This window comes from Dendropsophus ebraccatus, chromosome 7 (assembly GCF_027789765.1).
Source record: "Dendropsophus ebraccatus isolate aDenEbr1 chromosome 7, aDenEbr1.pat, whole genome shotgun sequence".
Lineage (NCBI taxonomy): Eukaryota > Metazoa > Chordata > Amphibia > Anura > Hylidae > Dendropsophus > Dendropsophus ebraccatus.
The window spans coordinates 91,769,191-91,787,508 of NC_091460.1; the positions used below are offsets into that span (position 1 = coordinate 91,769,191).

The 18,318-nt window shown below is 48.1% G+C and overlaps 1 protein-coding gene across 6 annotated transcripts in view; it reads left to right on the top strand.

Moving 5' to 3' along the window:
- Nucleotides 1-18,318, top strand: part of SIRT6 (sirtuin 6) — a 65,410-nt gene that overhangs the window by 19,873 nt on the left and 27,219 nt on the right. For all 6 annotated transcript variants that reach the window (XM_069977895.1, XM_069977896.1, XM_069977900.1 and 3 more), the window contains 2 exons: nt 6,273-6,455; nt 7,212-7,271. In XM_069977895.1, the coding sequence (XP_069833996.1) occupies nt 6,273-6,455; nt 7,212-7,271 (243 nt within the window). The remainder of the gene's footprint in view (nt 1-6,272; nt 6,456-7,211; nt 7,272-18,318) is intronic.

Here is an 18,318-nt window from a genome sequence, read left to right on the forward strand (position 1 = left end):
CCCCGAGAGTATGGAAAGAGAAAAAGAAACAAAAGACCATGTGTCCCCTATGCCATATGCCGCGTGCCTCTTAAATAAAACTTGGGATACATAAAAACAACAACAAAACCTAACCAAACAAAAGTGATTTGTCATCTCGTGAGAGGGCCTGATAGCATGAGACTGCCTCTCCATCCTCGAGTATGGGACTTCTCTTTTTTCAGCCATGCACCGGGCTGCCGTGGGGGCGCCACTACATAGGTATACAAAAAGTCACGCCCCGAGGATCAAGACAACAGCAGGATCATTGTTATGTAAGGAAGAAAAGTGTTAAATGATAACTATAACATCTATGCAGGTAAATGCGAGATACTTGCTACTGTCCCTTAAGCAGCCGGATTACAGCCCCGTCCTCAAACATCTCAGTCAGGGGAGGGAGACCTGGAGTGACTTCTGGCGCGTCTTGCACGTCGCATGCGCCGGCGCTGCTCCTTGGGTGAAGACTGTTCCGGGCGGAGGGCTGTATGCTGGGCGGGGCGGTCTTGTGACCGTTGGCTGAACGGCTGTGATCCACTGAAGGGCTCATTTCTCCTGAAAGCTTCTTCCGCCAACTTTGGTGATTTGTATGTAGACATTGAGCCATCGTTATGAAAAATGCGCAAGGTGGCCGGATATTGCAGCTGGAACTTCTTTTTCGCCTTAAATAAAGCTGTGCACACGTTGCTGAAAGCTCTGCGCCGTTTTGTGACTTCTGCAGAGTAGTCCTCAAAGATCATGAGGCGCATGCCCTGTACCTCCAGGGGCTGAGACCTCTTCCTGTAAGCTCGTAGGATGGCGGTTTTATCGTTAAAGTCCAGCAGCCGAAATATAACTGGGCGAGGTCTTGTGTTAATCGAGTCCCGCACATTCTCGCGGATACTGGGGGGCATGCCCAGTCTGTGCACCCTTTCAATCCTACACGCATGGGGCAGGTCAAGGGCCCTTGGTATGTCCCGCTCACAGAATGGTTGCAGGTCAGCTGCGCCAATTTTCTCCTGTATCCCTATGATGCGCAAATTGTTCCTTCTGGAACGATTTTCCAAGTCATCTATTTTGTCCTCCATAACCTCAGTGACATCGTATAATTGGCGTACGCGAGAACGAAGAAAGTCATTTTCATCTTCTAGAGCAGAAACACGCTGTTCCACCACCTCAATTCTGGTGGCGTGGTCAGTAACTTCCTTACGTATCTGAGACAGAGAGGTCTTAAAAGCATCCTCTATTATTCTCTGCATATTCGGGAGTATATGCTGTGTAACTGCTGCTGCCAATAGCTTATAGTCAATTGCGGGCGATATTCCTCCCTGTGAGCAGGTATTGTTAGTAATGCTGGCAGCACCGCCTATTTCCCCAGTATATTCCAGCAGCTGAGCCTGGGCAGAGATCTGTGGCATAATACCTTGTATTGGGGTCTGGGATGGGAATGCAGGGCTGCCTGGAGGAGCTTGGTATTGGCCGGGACCCCCTAGCATTGCCTTTGCAGGCTGAGTCTCCCCCATAGATAGCACATGGTTACCGGCTTTGGGTCCTGCTTCCCCCTCCTCTGTGCCGGTTCGCTGCGGGTCCTGGCTGGCATCCCTTCCACACTCTCCCCCTGCACTGTCGGGAGGATGTCTCGGTCCCGCTGGGCCGGTATTCTGCTGCCGCTGCCCCGGTTCTGGGTCTCGCCAGCCCTCACTTGCCTGCTGGGGGGGTCCGCCTGTGGCAGTGCTTTCCTCCTCCTGCGCCATATTGGATCCGACTGCCGCCATGTGGCCCGGCGTCTGGGGCTGCTTCTGGGTGCTACGGAGCAGATATCGCTCCATCTGCTTGTCCCCCTGCTGATCGCCTGCCGTCCTGTCTCCCCGGGCTGGTCTGTCGCCGTCTGCGGCGGTTTTGCAAGGTACCGTGTCGCCTCACACCGGGAGCTCCTCAGGCGTGCGTCCTCACATGGTCGCGCCGGAACCGGAAGTCATAAGTTACTATTTAAGTTAGAAGTTAGTGTTGAGGGAATCTGACAAAGGGTTCCAGTTCGGCACCTTTCTCTAAACCGAACGCTCAGTGTTTGCTTTCCTGTGGCTTCAGAAGTTAGATCCAGGAAAACATGGATACAGCCATAAGAATTTAAATAACACAAAAACTCATGGTTAGTAGTTGGTTGAACCATTTATTGTCAAATTACTGTGTTTTCTCTTTTTAAATCATAATTACTACCAAAAACATCTAAATGACCTTCACATACCCTGGTGATTTTGGCTTAATAACCTGCACAGAAGTTGACACAAATTGACAATTTTTTGCCACAACTTCCAGGAAATTTGTTTGGGATGCAAAGAAGAACCCACTCCAACCCAAACTAGTTCCAACTCCACAGCCCTGGTGAAAAGACCAAAATCTACCTTTTTTTTTTTTTTTTTTTTGCCATAACCATGAACATAGCATAATGTTGGAGAGGTGTCAACAAGGCCTATAAATAACGGATCACCATTCCTACTTTAACCCCTTAGTGACCGCCGATACGGCTTTTTACGGCGGTCACTAAGGGTCCTTATTCTGCTGCCATCAGCTTTTTACGGCGATGGCAGAAAATAAGGCTGCGGGGTCGGGACGGCCCCACCCCATCCCCCCGGCTACCGGAGGTAGCTGAGGGGTTGGGGCAGTGTGGGGTCCGTCCCGGCCCTGCCCCTAAGCGACGATTGCCGCTATTAACGGTATAGCGGCGGCCGTCGGTGAAGGGGATTACCGATGCCGCCGCCTTTCATCTCCCCCCGCTGTGAATCTACGGCGGGGGGAGATGAAATAAGTGTCCCCCAGACCTCAGATCAGCCCCCCCTAGTAGGGCGATCACTAACCCCCCTCCCCCGGCGGCCATAATTTCCAAGATGGCCGCCGCCATCGCTGTGAACCGACTAATGTCGGTTCACAGCGATGGAAAAGTTAAAATGAATGAAAGCCCCATGCTCTCCGCCTATATACCGCTGATCGCTTGTACCATGTGCTCCCGGCACTTTTTATCCCCTGTCACCATGAATGATTGGTGACAGGGGATAAAAAGTGATGTCCCCCAGTCATCCCCCCTTCCCCATATACTCACCTGATCCTGGAGCTCTGTCCTCCTCGACGTCCTGGCTGGTTATGAAGTGCGCATGCGCTTCACAACCAGCCAACTCTGAAAATTTAAAGTGACAGACCAAATTTTGGCGTGCTTTTTCTCTCATGTTCCTTTTGAAAATGAGAAACTTCAATCTAAACATATATATTATTGGAAAATTTAAATTTTCCATTTTTTTACTGCCTAATTGTGAATACTTTCCTCCAGCCCCTGTAGGGTTAAAATGCTCATTATACCCCTAGATTAATTCTTTAAGGTGTGTAGTTTCCAAAATGGGGTCACTTCTGGGGGTTTTCAGGATACCAGACTTATAAATCCATTTAAAAAAAGAACTGGTCCCTAAAAAAATCAGTTTTGGAAACTTTCACGAAAATGTGATAATTTGCTGATAAATTTCTAAGCCCCATAACACCCTAAAAAAGTAAAATATGTTTACCAAATTATGCCAGAATAAAGAAGACATATTGTTAATGTGACTTAGTAACTAATTTATGTGCTACGACGTTCTTTTTTTAGAAGCAGAGAATTTCAAAGTTCATAAAATGCTAATTTTTTTAATTTTTCATGATATTTTGATGTTTTTCACAAAAAACAAACAAAGTAGTGACCAAATTTTGCCACTAACATAAAGTGCCATATGTGACGAAAAAACAATCTCAGAATCGCTAGCATACGTTAAAGTAGGGCTGGGCGATATGGGCAAAAAATAAAATCTCGATTTTTAAAAAAATTTGGATGATTCTCGATTTAAATCTCGATATTTTTTTTTTTTTTTTTTTTTTTTTTTTTTGTTTTTTGCTAAATAAACAGAACATTTTCTCCCTGCAGCATCAGATACTATTTTAATGATATTTCAGACAACAACTGTATTGCTTTCCAGTGTAACAGAGCCCCCATATAGTATAGGAAATCATGTTTGTGCCTTCATCTACGTAGGGTGTAGTAGTGGAGGTCTAGTGGATAAGGGGTGTAGTAGTGGAGGTATAGATGAGGGGTGACTGGGGAGACTGAGGGGGAATGGGGTGACACTGAAGGGGACTGGGGGGGGACACTGAAGGGGACTGGGGGGGACACTGAAGGGGACTGGGGGGGACACTGAAGGGGACTGGGGGGGACACTGAGGGGATGGGGGGACACTGAGGGGATGGGGGGGACACTGAGGGGATGGGGGGGGACACTGAAGGGGATGGGGGGGACACTGAAGGGGATGGGGGGGACACTGAGGGGATGGGGGGGGACACTGAAGGGGATGGGGGGGACACTGAGGGGATGGGGGGGACACTGAGGGGATGGGGGGGACACTGAAGGGGATGGGGGGACTGAAGGGGACTGGGGGGACTGAAGGGGACTGGGGGGACACTGAGGGGACTGGGGGGACACTGAGGGGACTGGGGGGGACACTGAGGGGACTGGGGGGGACACTGAGGGGACTGGGGGGGACACTGAGGGGACGGGGGGGGACACTGAGGGGACTGGGGGGGACACTGAGGGGACTGGGGGGGACACTGAGGGGACTGGGGGGGACACTGAGGGGACTGGGGGGGACACTGAGGGGACTGGGGGGGACACTGAGGGGACTGGGGGGGACACTGAGGGGACTGGGGGGGACACTGAGGGGACTGGGGGGGACACTGAGGGGACTGGGGGGGACACTGAGGGGACTGGGGGGGACACTGAGGGGACTGGGGGGGACACTGAGGGGACTGGGGGGGACACTGAGGGGACTGGGGGGGACACTGAGGGGATTTGGGGACTGGGGGGGACACTGAGGGGACTGGGGGGGACACTGAGGGGATTTGGGGACTGGGGGGGGACACTGAGGGGATTTGGGGACTGGGGGGGGACACTGAGGGGACTGGGAGGGGACACTGAGGGCATTTGGGGACTGGGGGACACTGAGGTGATGGGGGGGACACTGAGGGGACACTGAGGTGATGGGGGGGACACTGAGGGGACACTAAGGGGATGGGGGGACACTGAGGGGATTGGGGGGGACACTGAGGGGATTGGGGGGGACACTGAGGGGATTGGGGGGGACACTGAGGGGATTGGGGGGGACACTGAGGGGATTGGGGGGGACACTGAGGGGATTGGGGGGGACACGGGGGGGACACTGAGGGGATGGGGGGGACACTGAGGGGATGGGGGGACACTGAGGGGACTGGGGGGGACACTGAGGGCATTTGGGGACTGGGGGACTGGGGGGGACACTGAGGGGACTGGGGGGTGATTGGAGCAGGAGGGCACATACATCTCCTTCTCCTCCTCCTCTCACCTCCGCACACATGCTCTCCTCCCGGCAAGACATGGAGGTCCCGGGTCTGTGGAGGAGGAGGCCGCAGGGACTACAGTAGGTGGTGATCGAGGCGCTGCGGGTCACGGAGCTATACAGCGGGAACGGGGATCTGCACTGAGCCCCCCCCCCCATCCCCCTGCGGCCTCCTCCTCCACAGACCTGGGACCTCCATGTCTGGCCGGGAGGAGAGCGGGACGCTCAGTGGAGGGGGCGGGGGCAGGTCAGCGGCGGCGCTGTCAGTGGCTGGAGGCCGCCGGCACCGCCCCTCTCCAGCCTGGCCACCCAGCATCTTCTCCCCACTCACCCACACCGCCCCTCTACGGCTCTCCCGCCGGCCCGCACCGCAACCCACCTTCCTCAGCTCCTCTCCGGCACAGCAGCCCGAAAAGATTTTTTGTGAAAATCGAATTTACGATTTTCACAAAAAATCAAATCGATTTCAACGTTCTGGACGATTAATCGAATTAATTCGATTAATCGCCCAGCCCTACGTTAAAGCATCACTGAGCTATAAGAGCATAAAGTGAGACAGGTCAGATTTTGAAAAATTAGCCTGGTCATTAAGGCCCAAACTAGCTGCAGCACGAAGGGGTTAAAGCACAGAGGTGGATCGCTGATGTTTTGGTTGTTTTGGGTTGTCATTATGATTTAAAAAGAAAAAACACAATAGTTTGACAATAAATGGCTCCACCCAACTACTAACCATGAGTGGGGGAAAAAGTTTTTGTGTTATCATTCATATTCTCTGAAAAAAAGGACAAGAAATTCTGTAAACTTTTGAATACAACTGTGCACCACACACTGAACCGACACATAAGCTTATGGACATAGTATCATCAAACTCATGCCCAATCTCTTTTCTTTTAGAGGTCCTAATGGTGTGTGGACATTAGAGGAGAAGGGTTTAAATCCAAAATTTGATACAACATTTGAAACTGCTTGTCCATCTGTAACACACATGGCGCTACTGCAGCTACAGAAAGTTGGTGTCTTGAAGTTTTTGATCAGTCAGAATGTAGATGGTTTACACTTAAGATCTGGATTTCCAAGGTATGTTACTTTATTTCTTGTCTTCATTCTGTATATCTTAAATTCTCATTTTATGCTTCACTTTGAGGTGTGCCTGTCATTATGTTTTCTGTCCAGATCAGCCTGCAGACACTGCTGCCGCTGGAAGTTCAGCGTAACTCTGGATATGCCTCCATTGGGTCCATTCCATGCTCAAGCCCCATTATTTTCCAATAGGGCTTGTGCACGGAATGGACCCAGTGCGCTTGTCTATTCCCGGGCCCGGCCAACAAATATAACGTTTCAAGTTATGGACACTAAATTACATGTGATAATGTTGAACTTAATGAACCCTTGTCGTCTTTCAACCTTATTAACTGTATAACAATGTAAACATTACAACATTTTTTTGGCTATACCCCTAAGTTTTCATAGGAAAAACTTGCTCTTTTGTACAGTAATTTGACTTCTTGCTTTCACCATCATAATGTGTAAAAATTTAGGCCTTATACACATGTTCTGTCTGTGGAAGCCCTGCATTGGAGTGTCGTCCCTCACAACATTATCTACTAATATGATGCTGGGAGCAGGGAAAGTCTTTGACTGTTCCCGGCACTGTAATGAAGCAGCTGTGCGAAATTTAGAGAATTTTAGAGGTCATCTTGCTAGAATCCAAAACTCTACATCCAGAATAAGTTAAGCACATCATTTACATGCTTTGCATACATCTTGTTATTAATATTGAATGCACAGGTTTGCTGCAGCCTTTTATTTATCTTTGCTTTGTCCATTTTGCAGGGATAACCTGGCAGAGCTTCATGGAAACATGTTTGTTGAGGAGTGTAAAAAATGTGGCAAGTGAGTATTTGGATTTTAATGAAAAAAACTGAGGCTAATACATGGTGCCATACAGTATATAGACTTCATTCTTCTTCTACCAGCTAATTTTCTGCAATTAAAGGAGAAGTCCCGCGAAAATTATTTTTTTATGTTATTACTGATGGAAAGTTATACAATTTTCTAATGTACATTAATTATGGGAAATGCTCCTATACTGCTATTTCCCTTAATTTAGTGTACCAGGAAGTGTTAGAATTCTCTCAGAAGCAGTGACGTCACGACGAAAGGTGTAATTCCTATGGAGTGTCCAGCAGGGGGCGCACTATATATATAGAAGTCAATGAGTACCATTGACTTCTATATATAGTGCGCCCCTGCTGGACACTCCATTGGAATTACAATGGATGTGTATGTAATGTAATATACAGTGTTTTTGATTGAATACATTTATGAAATACATTGGGGAGCAAGTGTCCTTGCTCCCCAAAGTATTCCATAAATGTAAGCAATCAGTACATCACAGGAAGCCCGCCGCTACCGAACGCCCGCCGCTGTGGACTACTCTCAACTACTACTCTCCCCACCTGCTCATAGCATGTGCAGGTGATGGGAGAGTAGTAGCCGGGTTATATGGCTGAGATCGCCGCCGCGATGCCGCGCAGGGGAGCCGCACATCACTGCAGCTATCATCCCCCTCCGCTCCCCCCTCCTGCTGCTTCCTTACTCTATGTGATAGCTGACTTCCTGCCCGGCGGCCGGGCAGGAAGTCAGCTATCACATAGAGTAAGGAAGCAGCAGGAGGGGGATGATAGCTGCAGTGATGTGCGGCTCCCCTGCGCGGCATCGCGGCGGCGATCTCAGCCATATAACCCGGCTACTACTCTCCCATCACCTGCACATGCTATGAGCAGGTGGGGAGAGTAGTAGTTGAGAGTAGTCCACAGCGGCGGGCGTTCAGTAGCGGCGGGCGGCGGGCTTCCTGTGATGTACTGATTGCTTACATTTATGGAATACTTTGGGGAGCAAGGACACTTGCTCCCCAATGTATTTCATAAATGTATTCAATCAAAAACACTGTATATTACATTACATACACATCCATTGTAATTCCAATGGAGTGTCCAGCAGGGGCGCACTATATATAGAAGTCAATGGTACTCATTGACTTCTATATATAGTGCGCCCCCTGCTGGACACTCCATAGGAATTACACCTTTCGTCGTGACGTCACTGCTTCTGAGAGAATTCTAACACTTCCTGGTACACTAAATTAAGGGAAATAGCAGTATAGGAGCATTTCCCATAATTAATGTACATTAGAAAATTGTATAACTTTCCATCAGTAATAACATATAAAAAAATAATTTTCGCCGGACTTCTCCTTTAATACAGCCCGAACTGCTTTGGGCACAGACGCCTCAGAGGTGACAGGTGTTATAAGTATTTTTGGTTTCAATTTTTGAAATTTTCTTTTAAAGGCCAAACATTTCCCAAAGAAATGAATGGTGAAATTCTAACTGCACACAGCACAGCCCTAACCAGCCAATCACAACACATATGCAAATAGCTGAAATGTTGAGGCCAATAGACATTCACAGATCCTTCATTTAATGCCTGACAACCTCCACATAGTCACATGGCCCCTATTGACCAATAGAAGATGGCAGGTCCTTATCTTTTTGCCTCACTGACATAAATACAGATTTACCCTAATTCCCATGACAGCACCCCTGGAGAGCACCTCCCACCGCAGGACAGGAAACCTGGGAATATAAAAGCTTGACACACCTCTCAGACCTCAGTTCAGGTTTTCTGTCCTAGCGGTTGGGAGGTCTGGGAAGACGCTCCTGTGGGAGTGAAGAAAGAAGCAAGCACACCTGGTAGTCGCAGGTCCCCCGTCTGCCGATCCGCACTGTGCGGCTCTGTAGAAAATGGCGTTGGCACCTGTAGTTTATGGCTCGCCGAAGTAGGATGACATCAGAGAGGTTTCTTTATAAAATAGAGATTTATTGCTTCTTCTTTAAAAGTAGTGAAAGTTACAGAAATGAATAGAAAAGAATATCAGATAACTGTCTTACAGCCCTTAGTGTCTAGTGTCCATAGTTCATATAAGAGTCCTTTGAAGTGAAGGGTTTGTTACACAAATCGTCACGAGCTTCAGGCAGCTGTTGCTTCACTCAAGCATCCTGGGGACATTCCTTCCTTCACGCTTCCATCATGGATTCCTCACGCTTACATCACAACCTTCTCCTTGAAGGCTCTGGATCCTTCTTGTGACATAGGGCTCATACCTTCTGTACAGCCCTGATCCAACCTAACCTCCATCTTGGTGACTACCATCTTATATAGGGTTCATGACTCACTGTCAATGTCATGTGTGGGTGTGTTTATTATAATTGAGTGTGTGTGTCTGCACATATATGACCATAACAAATATAGAACTCTTTCTCTATGCATCAGCATAACCTGCTTCCACTTATGGATGTATAGTTATCGTGCTGTGTACTGACATTACCACCCTACATACGTCATGGAATCATAAATAGTGATGTGTACACTTATGAATCTATTTCCAACTTATACACGTTTACTTAGTATAGAATATGATATTATAATGTCAGTATTACAATCCCTTTATACAGTGAATAGTGTTGTGCTATTATGGTGAGGTCAGCAGTATATATATATGACTTACATTATATTATACCAAGATATTGTTCATTGTAAAACACATCATATTTAACAGGCTCCCTGCAGGCATGAGACTCCGCTGATGGAGCAGCCTGGAAGCCTGATGTGAGTCTCCCCGGACATCTGACCTGGCTCTGGCCGCGGGGAGTGTGGCTCCATCGGGGTCCGCAACTCGCGGGGAGACGCTGGCTTCAGCGGTGAGTCGGCTTCCGGTTTCCCCGGGCGTCCGTTGTGCGCATGCGCAACGTCACTTCCGGCGGCGCCCAGGACGGCGTCTTTTTAAAAAGCCCCAGAAGCCAGAGTGCAGTGTCCGCAGCCTGTAGCGTCCACAGGCACCGAGACTCCCACCAGCCGACACCCAATTCAAGGATTTTTGCTGGTACACCTCCTGCAGCATGTCTGAACCCTCAGGAGGGGATAAAGTACGCCATGATCGTGGTGAAAGAGGGAGCGATAAGAGAAGCTCCAGGCCTTCCAGTCCGGTACCAGTGAAGACCATAGGGGGGGTGAGATTTCCCTGGTTGGTTGTTCTGTGTTACTAATTAGGGGATTCTTGCTGTTTATGTTTTAGAAATCTCCACACCGCTCTAAATCCCATAGCAAGGAGCGGCATCGCTACAGAGAATGTGGGGAATGCAGAAGAGAGTTAAGGGTGGATCACCTGGTAGCACAGGAATCGCAAGCCCTTGCAGAGAGCATTAAGAAAATTGTAAGGGAAGAAATATATACGTCCCTAACTCAGCTAAATCTAACCCCCCAGGCAGAGGCCCACGGTCCTTCAGGCTCTCAGGATATTTCAGAGCCAGCGCCCATAGTCTCCTGGAGAGATTTAGAAGAAGGGGAAGTGGAGCAAGCAGCGCACTCTGAGGAAGAGGAATCAACTCCTAATAAGGCTTTATGCCCAGCTGAAGACACAGAACAGCTAATTAAAGGTATCCGAGCCTCCATTAATATGGAAGAGATTAGGCAGCCCAAGACAGCGGAAGGCGCGTTATATGAAGGTCTGGCCCCAAAACAAATGCGTACCTTCTCCCTGAATTCCAGCATAAAAGTTCTAATCAAGAGAGAATGGGAAAATCCCGATAAGAAATTCTTTGTCGCTCGTTTCTTTAAGTACCCCTTTGAGGAAAATGACTCTAAGGCGTGGGATAAAGCCCCGGCATTAGATGCCCCTGTAGTAAAGATTCTAAAAAGAACAGTCTGCCCTTTGAGGACCTGGGATCCTTAGCAGATCCTATGGATCGCAAAGCTGATCATTTTAATCGTAAGACCTGGGAGGCTACTACTGGGGCACTAAGAACAAACATAGCATCTACCTGCGTAGCTCGTTCCTTGGGACTATGGTTAGGGGACCTGAAGACTCAACTAGTCAGTGAAAATGCCTCAGCCAAGATCCTAGAAGACTTACCTGTCCTATCTAAAGCAGCCGACTTTCTGGCAGATGCGTCGGTAGATTCCTTAAAATTAACGGCCAGAGCATCGGCATTGTCCAATTCGTACAGACGCTCTGTCTGGCTGAAATCCTGGAAAGGTGACGTAGCTTTGAAGGGGAAGCTCTGTGCCATCCCTTGTGACGGAGAACATCTCTTTGGCCCTTTTCTAGACTCCATTCTGGAAAAGGCATTCCCGGCCCAGCCTAAATCGCAAGAGACATCCCAGGGCAAAAGACCATACAAGAGGCCCTTTCGTCCAAGGCAGGACTCCAACAAAAGATTCAGGGTCTCTGGAAAAGGGAAGGGATTTCTTTTCTCTTCCAGGGATAAACCAAAAGACTCCCAATGACGTTTGTCCGGTGGGGGGCCGTCTGTCCCTTTTTGCCCCAGCCTGGAGGGAAATTTCCTCTAGTACCTGGGTCCTAAGTACCATTTACTGGGGGCTTCTGTTGGAGTTCAACAGTCTCCCAGGGGACAGGTACCTTCCCACCAGACTAATGTCAGATGGGAAAAAACAGTCTGCTCTGGAGAAAGAAGTTCTTTCTCTAATAGAGAAGAATGTGATAATCCCTGTTCCACTTTCTCAACAAGAGAGGGGATTCTATTCCCCTCTTTTTCTGGTCAAAAAACCAAACGGTTAATACCGTGTAATTATCAACTTGAAAGGACTCAACTTACATCTAAAATACAAAAAATTCCGCATGGAGACTCTCAAATCTGCCATTCATCTATTTCCTCACTGCCTGATGGCATCAATAGACCTACAGGATGCATACTACCATGTGCCTATTCATCCCTCACATCAGAAATTCCTAAGGTTCGCGGTAAAAATCAAGGGCCGTTGGGCCCATTTTCAGTACAAAGCTCTTCCCTTTGGGGTATCTCAGGCCCCGAGAGTATTCACAAAAATAGTAGCAAATATGGCAGCCTTCATAAGGACCAAGGACATAGTACTCGTCCCATACTTGGACGACTTCCTCCTAATATCGGACTCAGAACAGTCTCTGATCCATCAATTGGACCAAGCATCCCAGATAATAAAATGGTTAGGATGGAACATCAATATAAAGAAATCCAACCTCGTTCCATCTCCTCGCTGCATCTTCCTGGGGTATCTACTAGACTCCACAGTACAGATGACCTTCTTACCAGAGGTAAAGAAACCGGTAATACAGGAAAGAGTAAAAAGAATTCACCTGGGCTCAGCGATGCAGTGCTTCAATATACTTGCTTTATTCAAGTGATCCAAGAAAACAACGGAGACATGTAGTGCGCTCTCTCAGACCCACTCCAACGCGTTTCCGGTACGTCATGTACCCTTAATCATGGCTAGGGATTGACCATGCAGGTGTGTATAAATAGGTTACCTGACCCACGTTCGGAAACATGATGGCGTCAGATCTTTACATAGACAAACATCTAGTAATAAACAATCACATGGCTAAAAATCCAATCATGCATGCAAGAATGCCGTGTGTAAGTGGCAACATGCTAAATCTCAGCAAGAAGTTTGTAGCTAACATAACCATACAAGATACAGATCAGATAACAAAATTTGTTTAATAATGTTGCCCAGTAGGAAGGACGTCACATCAAATATCTATTTTCGCGTCTGGCAGGCCTTCTTAAAATTCTCTAAAGGTAAACAAGACCCATTGAATGAGCCTAACATCCCACTGGTACTTAGTTTTCTTCAGGCGGGGCTAGATATGAACTTGAGTCCTAGCACCTTTTTAAAAGTTCAGATTTCAGCATTAAGCTCTTTCCTAAACTACAAACTAGCAGAGAATTCATTGGTAAAAAGGTTTATAACAGCAGCCACACGTCTCAATCCTCCTAAAAAAGTGATGGTGCCGCAGTGGGACTTGAACTTGGTCTTAAATGCCTTAACAGCAGATCCCTTTGAACCAATAGATGACTTATCCATTAAAATGCTTACTATCAAAATGACTTTTCTTCTATCTATTACGACTGCACGGAGAGTGAGCGAAATTCAAGCCTTGTCTGCCCATCCCCCCCCCTATACTCAAGTGTTGGAGGATAGGGTAATCATGAAGACCCTGCCAAACTTTTTGCCTAAAGTTGTATCAGAGTTCCATAAGAGCCAGGACATCATCTTACCATCTTTTTGTAATAATCCAAAGAACCAGAAAGAGGCTACTTTTCACACACTTGATGTCAGGAGGTGTTCGCTGAAATATCTAGATAAGACTAGAGAGTTCAGGTCAGCTGAAAATCTATTACTTCAGTTCTCAGGTCCCAATAGAGGTAAAGCAGCTACTAGGGCCACAGTCAGCAGATGGATTAAACAGACAATAGCCCTAGCTTACTCTAGTTCAGGTAGTGACCCCCCTACATTCTTTACAGCGCATTCCACTAGGTCTCTGGCGACATCTTGGGCAGAAAGGGCAGAGGCCACACTAGATCATATCTGCAGAGCGGCCACCTAGAAATCGGCTCACACCTTCTTTAAACATTACAGAGTTCAGTTAAGACCAGTTACCGATCTCGCCTTTGGCCTGCGAAGTATTGTCGGCCGTGGTCTCCCCCCCCCCCCCCCCCCCCTAAAAAGTTCTCCTATTCTAGTCCTCCAGGGGTGCTGTCATGGGCGTTAGAGTAAAAGCAGGATTACTTACGGGTAATCTTGTTTTACCCAGACGCCCTATGACAGCACCCCTGGAGAGGACCTCCCACCGCTTGACAGGAAACCTGAGAAGATAAAAGCTGACACACCTCTCCACACCTTCAGTTCAGGTTTCCTGTCCTGCGGATAGGAGGCCTCAGAAGAGCCCATCCTGGGTGAAGATGGCACAGGAAAACTCCATACCTTCGTGGCTGCAGGTCCCCCGTGGCTAGATCTCAGATAGTGGGGCTCCCTGGAGGCAGAAGTCTGTCTGCGGACAGCAGCCGGATAAGTCTGGGTCCGAGATCCCTGGAGGGTGCTGAGAGCTCCTGCGGTTCCTGGGGGGTCTCCGCTTCCGGGTGGGGGTCTTCCGGGGGCTGTGGTTCGGGTAGGCCGTGACCGTCCCACCAGCCCGCTCACGGGGCGCATTGCGCCATGCTCGAGATGCCGCGGTATGGCTGCGGCACTTCCGGGTCACGTGATTACGTGCGTGCGTACGCACGCGTCGTGACGTCAGACGCCGCGTACCCGTCCGTCGTGATGCGTCAGTGCGCGGCGCTGGCGGATGACGTCAGACGCTGGGACGCCGCATCCAGCAGCTGTGGAGGAGGCGGTCCAGGTGGTTATAGGGCCAGGGGCACTCCAGCACTTCTTCCATACTCCTAGGCGTCCAGGAGGAGGACTCACCCAGCCAGCCTACAGTTATCCGGAGATAACAACCTGCCTTGCGACAATATGTCTGAAAGTTCAGGCAGGAGGGATCAAGGACGCCATGAGAGGTCATCCAAGTCTTCAAGGGACCGTGACACGGTACCGGTGGGACGAGGGGACATGTTGGTGAGAGTATTCCCTCCTTTTTTTGTCTTATATTGCTAATTTGGCGTTACATTATTGCTTTATAGGCATCTGATAGATCACATAGGAAGAGATCATCTAAACACCATCATAAAGAGTGTGGGGAATGTGGAAATTTGCTACCAGATGATTATTCCAGATCACTTTGCCAATATTGTGTGGATAAGTTGGTGGCTCAGGAGGCCTCTTCCCTGGCTGATAACTTAAAGCAAGTGGTCAGGGATGAAGTGCAGCTTTCCCTAAGAAATCTAGGATTTGATAGACCAGCTGCAGAAGCCCCACTCATTGCTCCTGTATTTTCATTAACCTCCGAACCTCCAATAGCTCCAAGTGAGGATCAGGAGGAAGGAGAAGTGCATTTAATTTCTTCTAATGATGATCAGGAGCAGCCTTCCACTTCTAGAGCCCTCTGTCCTACAGAAGACACTGAACAGCTTATTAAAGCAATCAGATCCTCGATAAATATAGTGGAGGAAGAGGTGTCTGTGTCACCTGAGGATGCTTTATATGAGGGGTTAGCCCCCAGAAAGATGCATGCCTTCTCTATTCATAAAAGTATTAAAGCATTAATTGACAACGAGTGGCAGAACCCAGACCGGAAATTTTTCATTCCCCGGTATTATAAAAGAAAATATCCCTTTGAGGAAGGTGAATGTAGCTCGTGGAATAAAGCCCCGGCTATTGATGCACCTGTGGCGAAAATTGCAAGAAAGAATAGCCTTCCCTTTGATGATCTCGGGTCTCTTTCTGATCCCATGGACAGAAAGTCTGACTATTTTTCCAAGAGAACTTGGGAAGCAGCTACAGGTGCATTAAGAACCAGTATCGCAGCAACCTGTGTGGCAAGACCTTTGCGAATGTGGTTGACTAAACTTAAGACTCAATTAACTAATGATCAAGATACCACTAAGGTACTGGAAGATTTACCAGTGATATCCAAAGCAGTAGACTTCCTGGCAGACGCCTCTACAGACACCATAAAGATGTCAGCAAGGGCAGCGGCACTGTCTAATTCTGCAAGAAGAGCACTCTGGCTCAAAGCATGGAAGGGGGATGTAGCTGCAAAGGGAAAATTATGTGGTATTCCATGTAATGGCGAATTATTATTTGGTCCTGTTCTAGACTCTCTCTTGGAAAAGGCATCAGACAAGAAGAAATTTCCAGCTCCCCCCAAACAACAGGAGTCCTTTCGTGGCAGAAGACAGTCCAGGAGACCCTTTCGTTCAAACCAGGACAACAGGAAATTCAGAGTGCCAGGGAAAGGCAGAGGTTTCCTGTTTAACTCCAAAGATGATAAATCTAAACCCCCTCAACAGTGACGAGATGCAGGTGGGGGGGCGCCTGTCTTTTTTTGCCCAGGCCTGGAGGGAAATATCTCTCAGTCCTTTGGTCCTAAATACAATTTCTTCTGGTCTGCTTCTGGAGTTCAGAAGCCCACCAGTAGACAGATTCCTCCCCACCAGAATCTTGTCAGATCGGACAAAACAAACGATTATAGAGGAAGAAGTTTTGTCTATGATCAAGAAGAATGTTTTGATCCCAGTCCCTCCATCACAACACCAGCAGGGATTTTATTGAGTCATCATAAACCTAAGAGGTCTCAACAAGTTCCTCCTATACAAGAGATTCCGTATGGAGACCTTGGAGTCCACAATAAATTTGTTATCCCCACACTGCGTCATGGCGTCAATAGATCTGGAGGACGCATACTATCATGTTCCCATCCATCCGATACATCAAAGATTTCTCAGAGTGGCAGTGTGTATAGCGGGAAAGTGGACTCCCCTCCAGTACAGAGCTCTGCCATTTGGAGTATCTCAGGCGCCAAGAGCCTTCACGAAGATTGTGGCAGATATGGCATCTTATATCAGAAAACAAGATATCCTCATAGTACCATACCTGGACGACTTCCTGCTGATAGCAGACTCAATCCCTCGTCTTCAAGCCCAGATCCAGCTAGTATCGGAAATTGTCAGGAGACTAGGGTGGAACATAAACCTGAAGAAATCAAATCTATGTCCCTCCAGGCAGTGTGTGTTTCTGGGCACTCTATTGGACTCAGAGAGACAGTTATCCCTTCTCCCTCCTCCAAAGAGAGAAGTAGTTATCAGGAGAGCAGAAGAACTCTTTCTCTGTCCCAAACCGGTGTTAAAACATGCAATGTCGGTGTTGGGGCTACTTACATCATGTATCCAATCAGTTCTCTGGGCTCAATCCAGAACCAGAGCCTTACAATGGGACATTCTTCAAGCATGGAATGGCAGTCAGCAAACGTTAAACAACACCTTCCACTTATCTTCAAAAGCAAGGATAAGTCTTCGTTGGTGGATGGATCCCAAAAATCTGGAGAGAGGGGTAAGATGGTCTCCTGCACAACAACTGAGATTAACAACGGACGCCAGCCCCTGGGGCTGGGGAGCACACCTGGAAAATACCTTTACCCAGGGCAGTTGGTCTCCTCATCTCAGACAGCAGACTTCCAATTTCAAAGAACTGTATGCAATCTTTCAAGCCCTACAAGACCTAGTGCTTTTAGTGTCCTCAAAGGATGTGTTAGTATACTCAGACAACACCACAGCTGTCTCTTACATAAACAAGCAAGGGGGGACACGCTGCAAGACCCTCCTGCAACTATCATCCCAAATTTTCCTGTTCGCAGAACAACATCTACTATCACTAACAGCGGTTCATCTCAGGGGGGACCAAAACATCCAGGCGGACTTTCTAAGCAGAGTGAAAATAACCCAATCAGAGTGGTCTCTCAGCGAGGAGGTGTTTCAACAAATCATCAGCAGATTCATGCCTCCAACAGTAGACTTATTTGCAACCAGAGCCAACAGGAAAGTCAAAAGATTCTACTCCCTCAGGCCAGGAGACTGCCCAGCGGCAGTAGACGCACTTTCTCAGAGTTGGAAAGGAGAGATAGCTTATGCCTTTCCCCCTCTCAACCTGATCCCCAGAGTCCTGAGAAAGATCATAGAAGACAGAGCTCAAGTCATTCTCATAGCTCCGTTTTGGCCAAAGAGGCCCTGGTTCACGCTGCTAAGGAAGTTGTCAGTCGCCCAACCATGGATTCTCCCAGAGAAGAATCTCCTCTCCCAGGGCCCAGTACAGCACCCGGTCTGTCCACACTTGCACTTGACTGCATGGATGCTGAAAGGCTAATCCTCAGAGGTAGGGGCCTCACAGACGATGTCATAAATACTATGCTTGCAAGTAGGAAAGAAGTCACTTCTTCAATCTATTTAAGAACATGGAGGGCCTTTTTAAAATTTTCTCAAGGAAAACAAGACCCCTTAGGGGAACCTAACCTCCCATTAATTCTTAGCTTCCTGCAGGCAGGGCTGGATAAAAATTTAAAACCTAGCACCCTCAAGGTTCAGATTTCAGCCCTAAGTACATTCCTGAACCATAAGCTAGCAGATAACCTGCTAATTAAAAGATTCATCACAGGGGCAGTCAG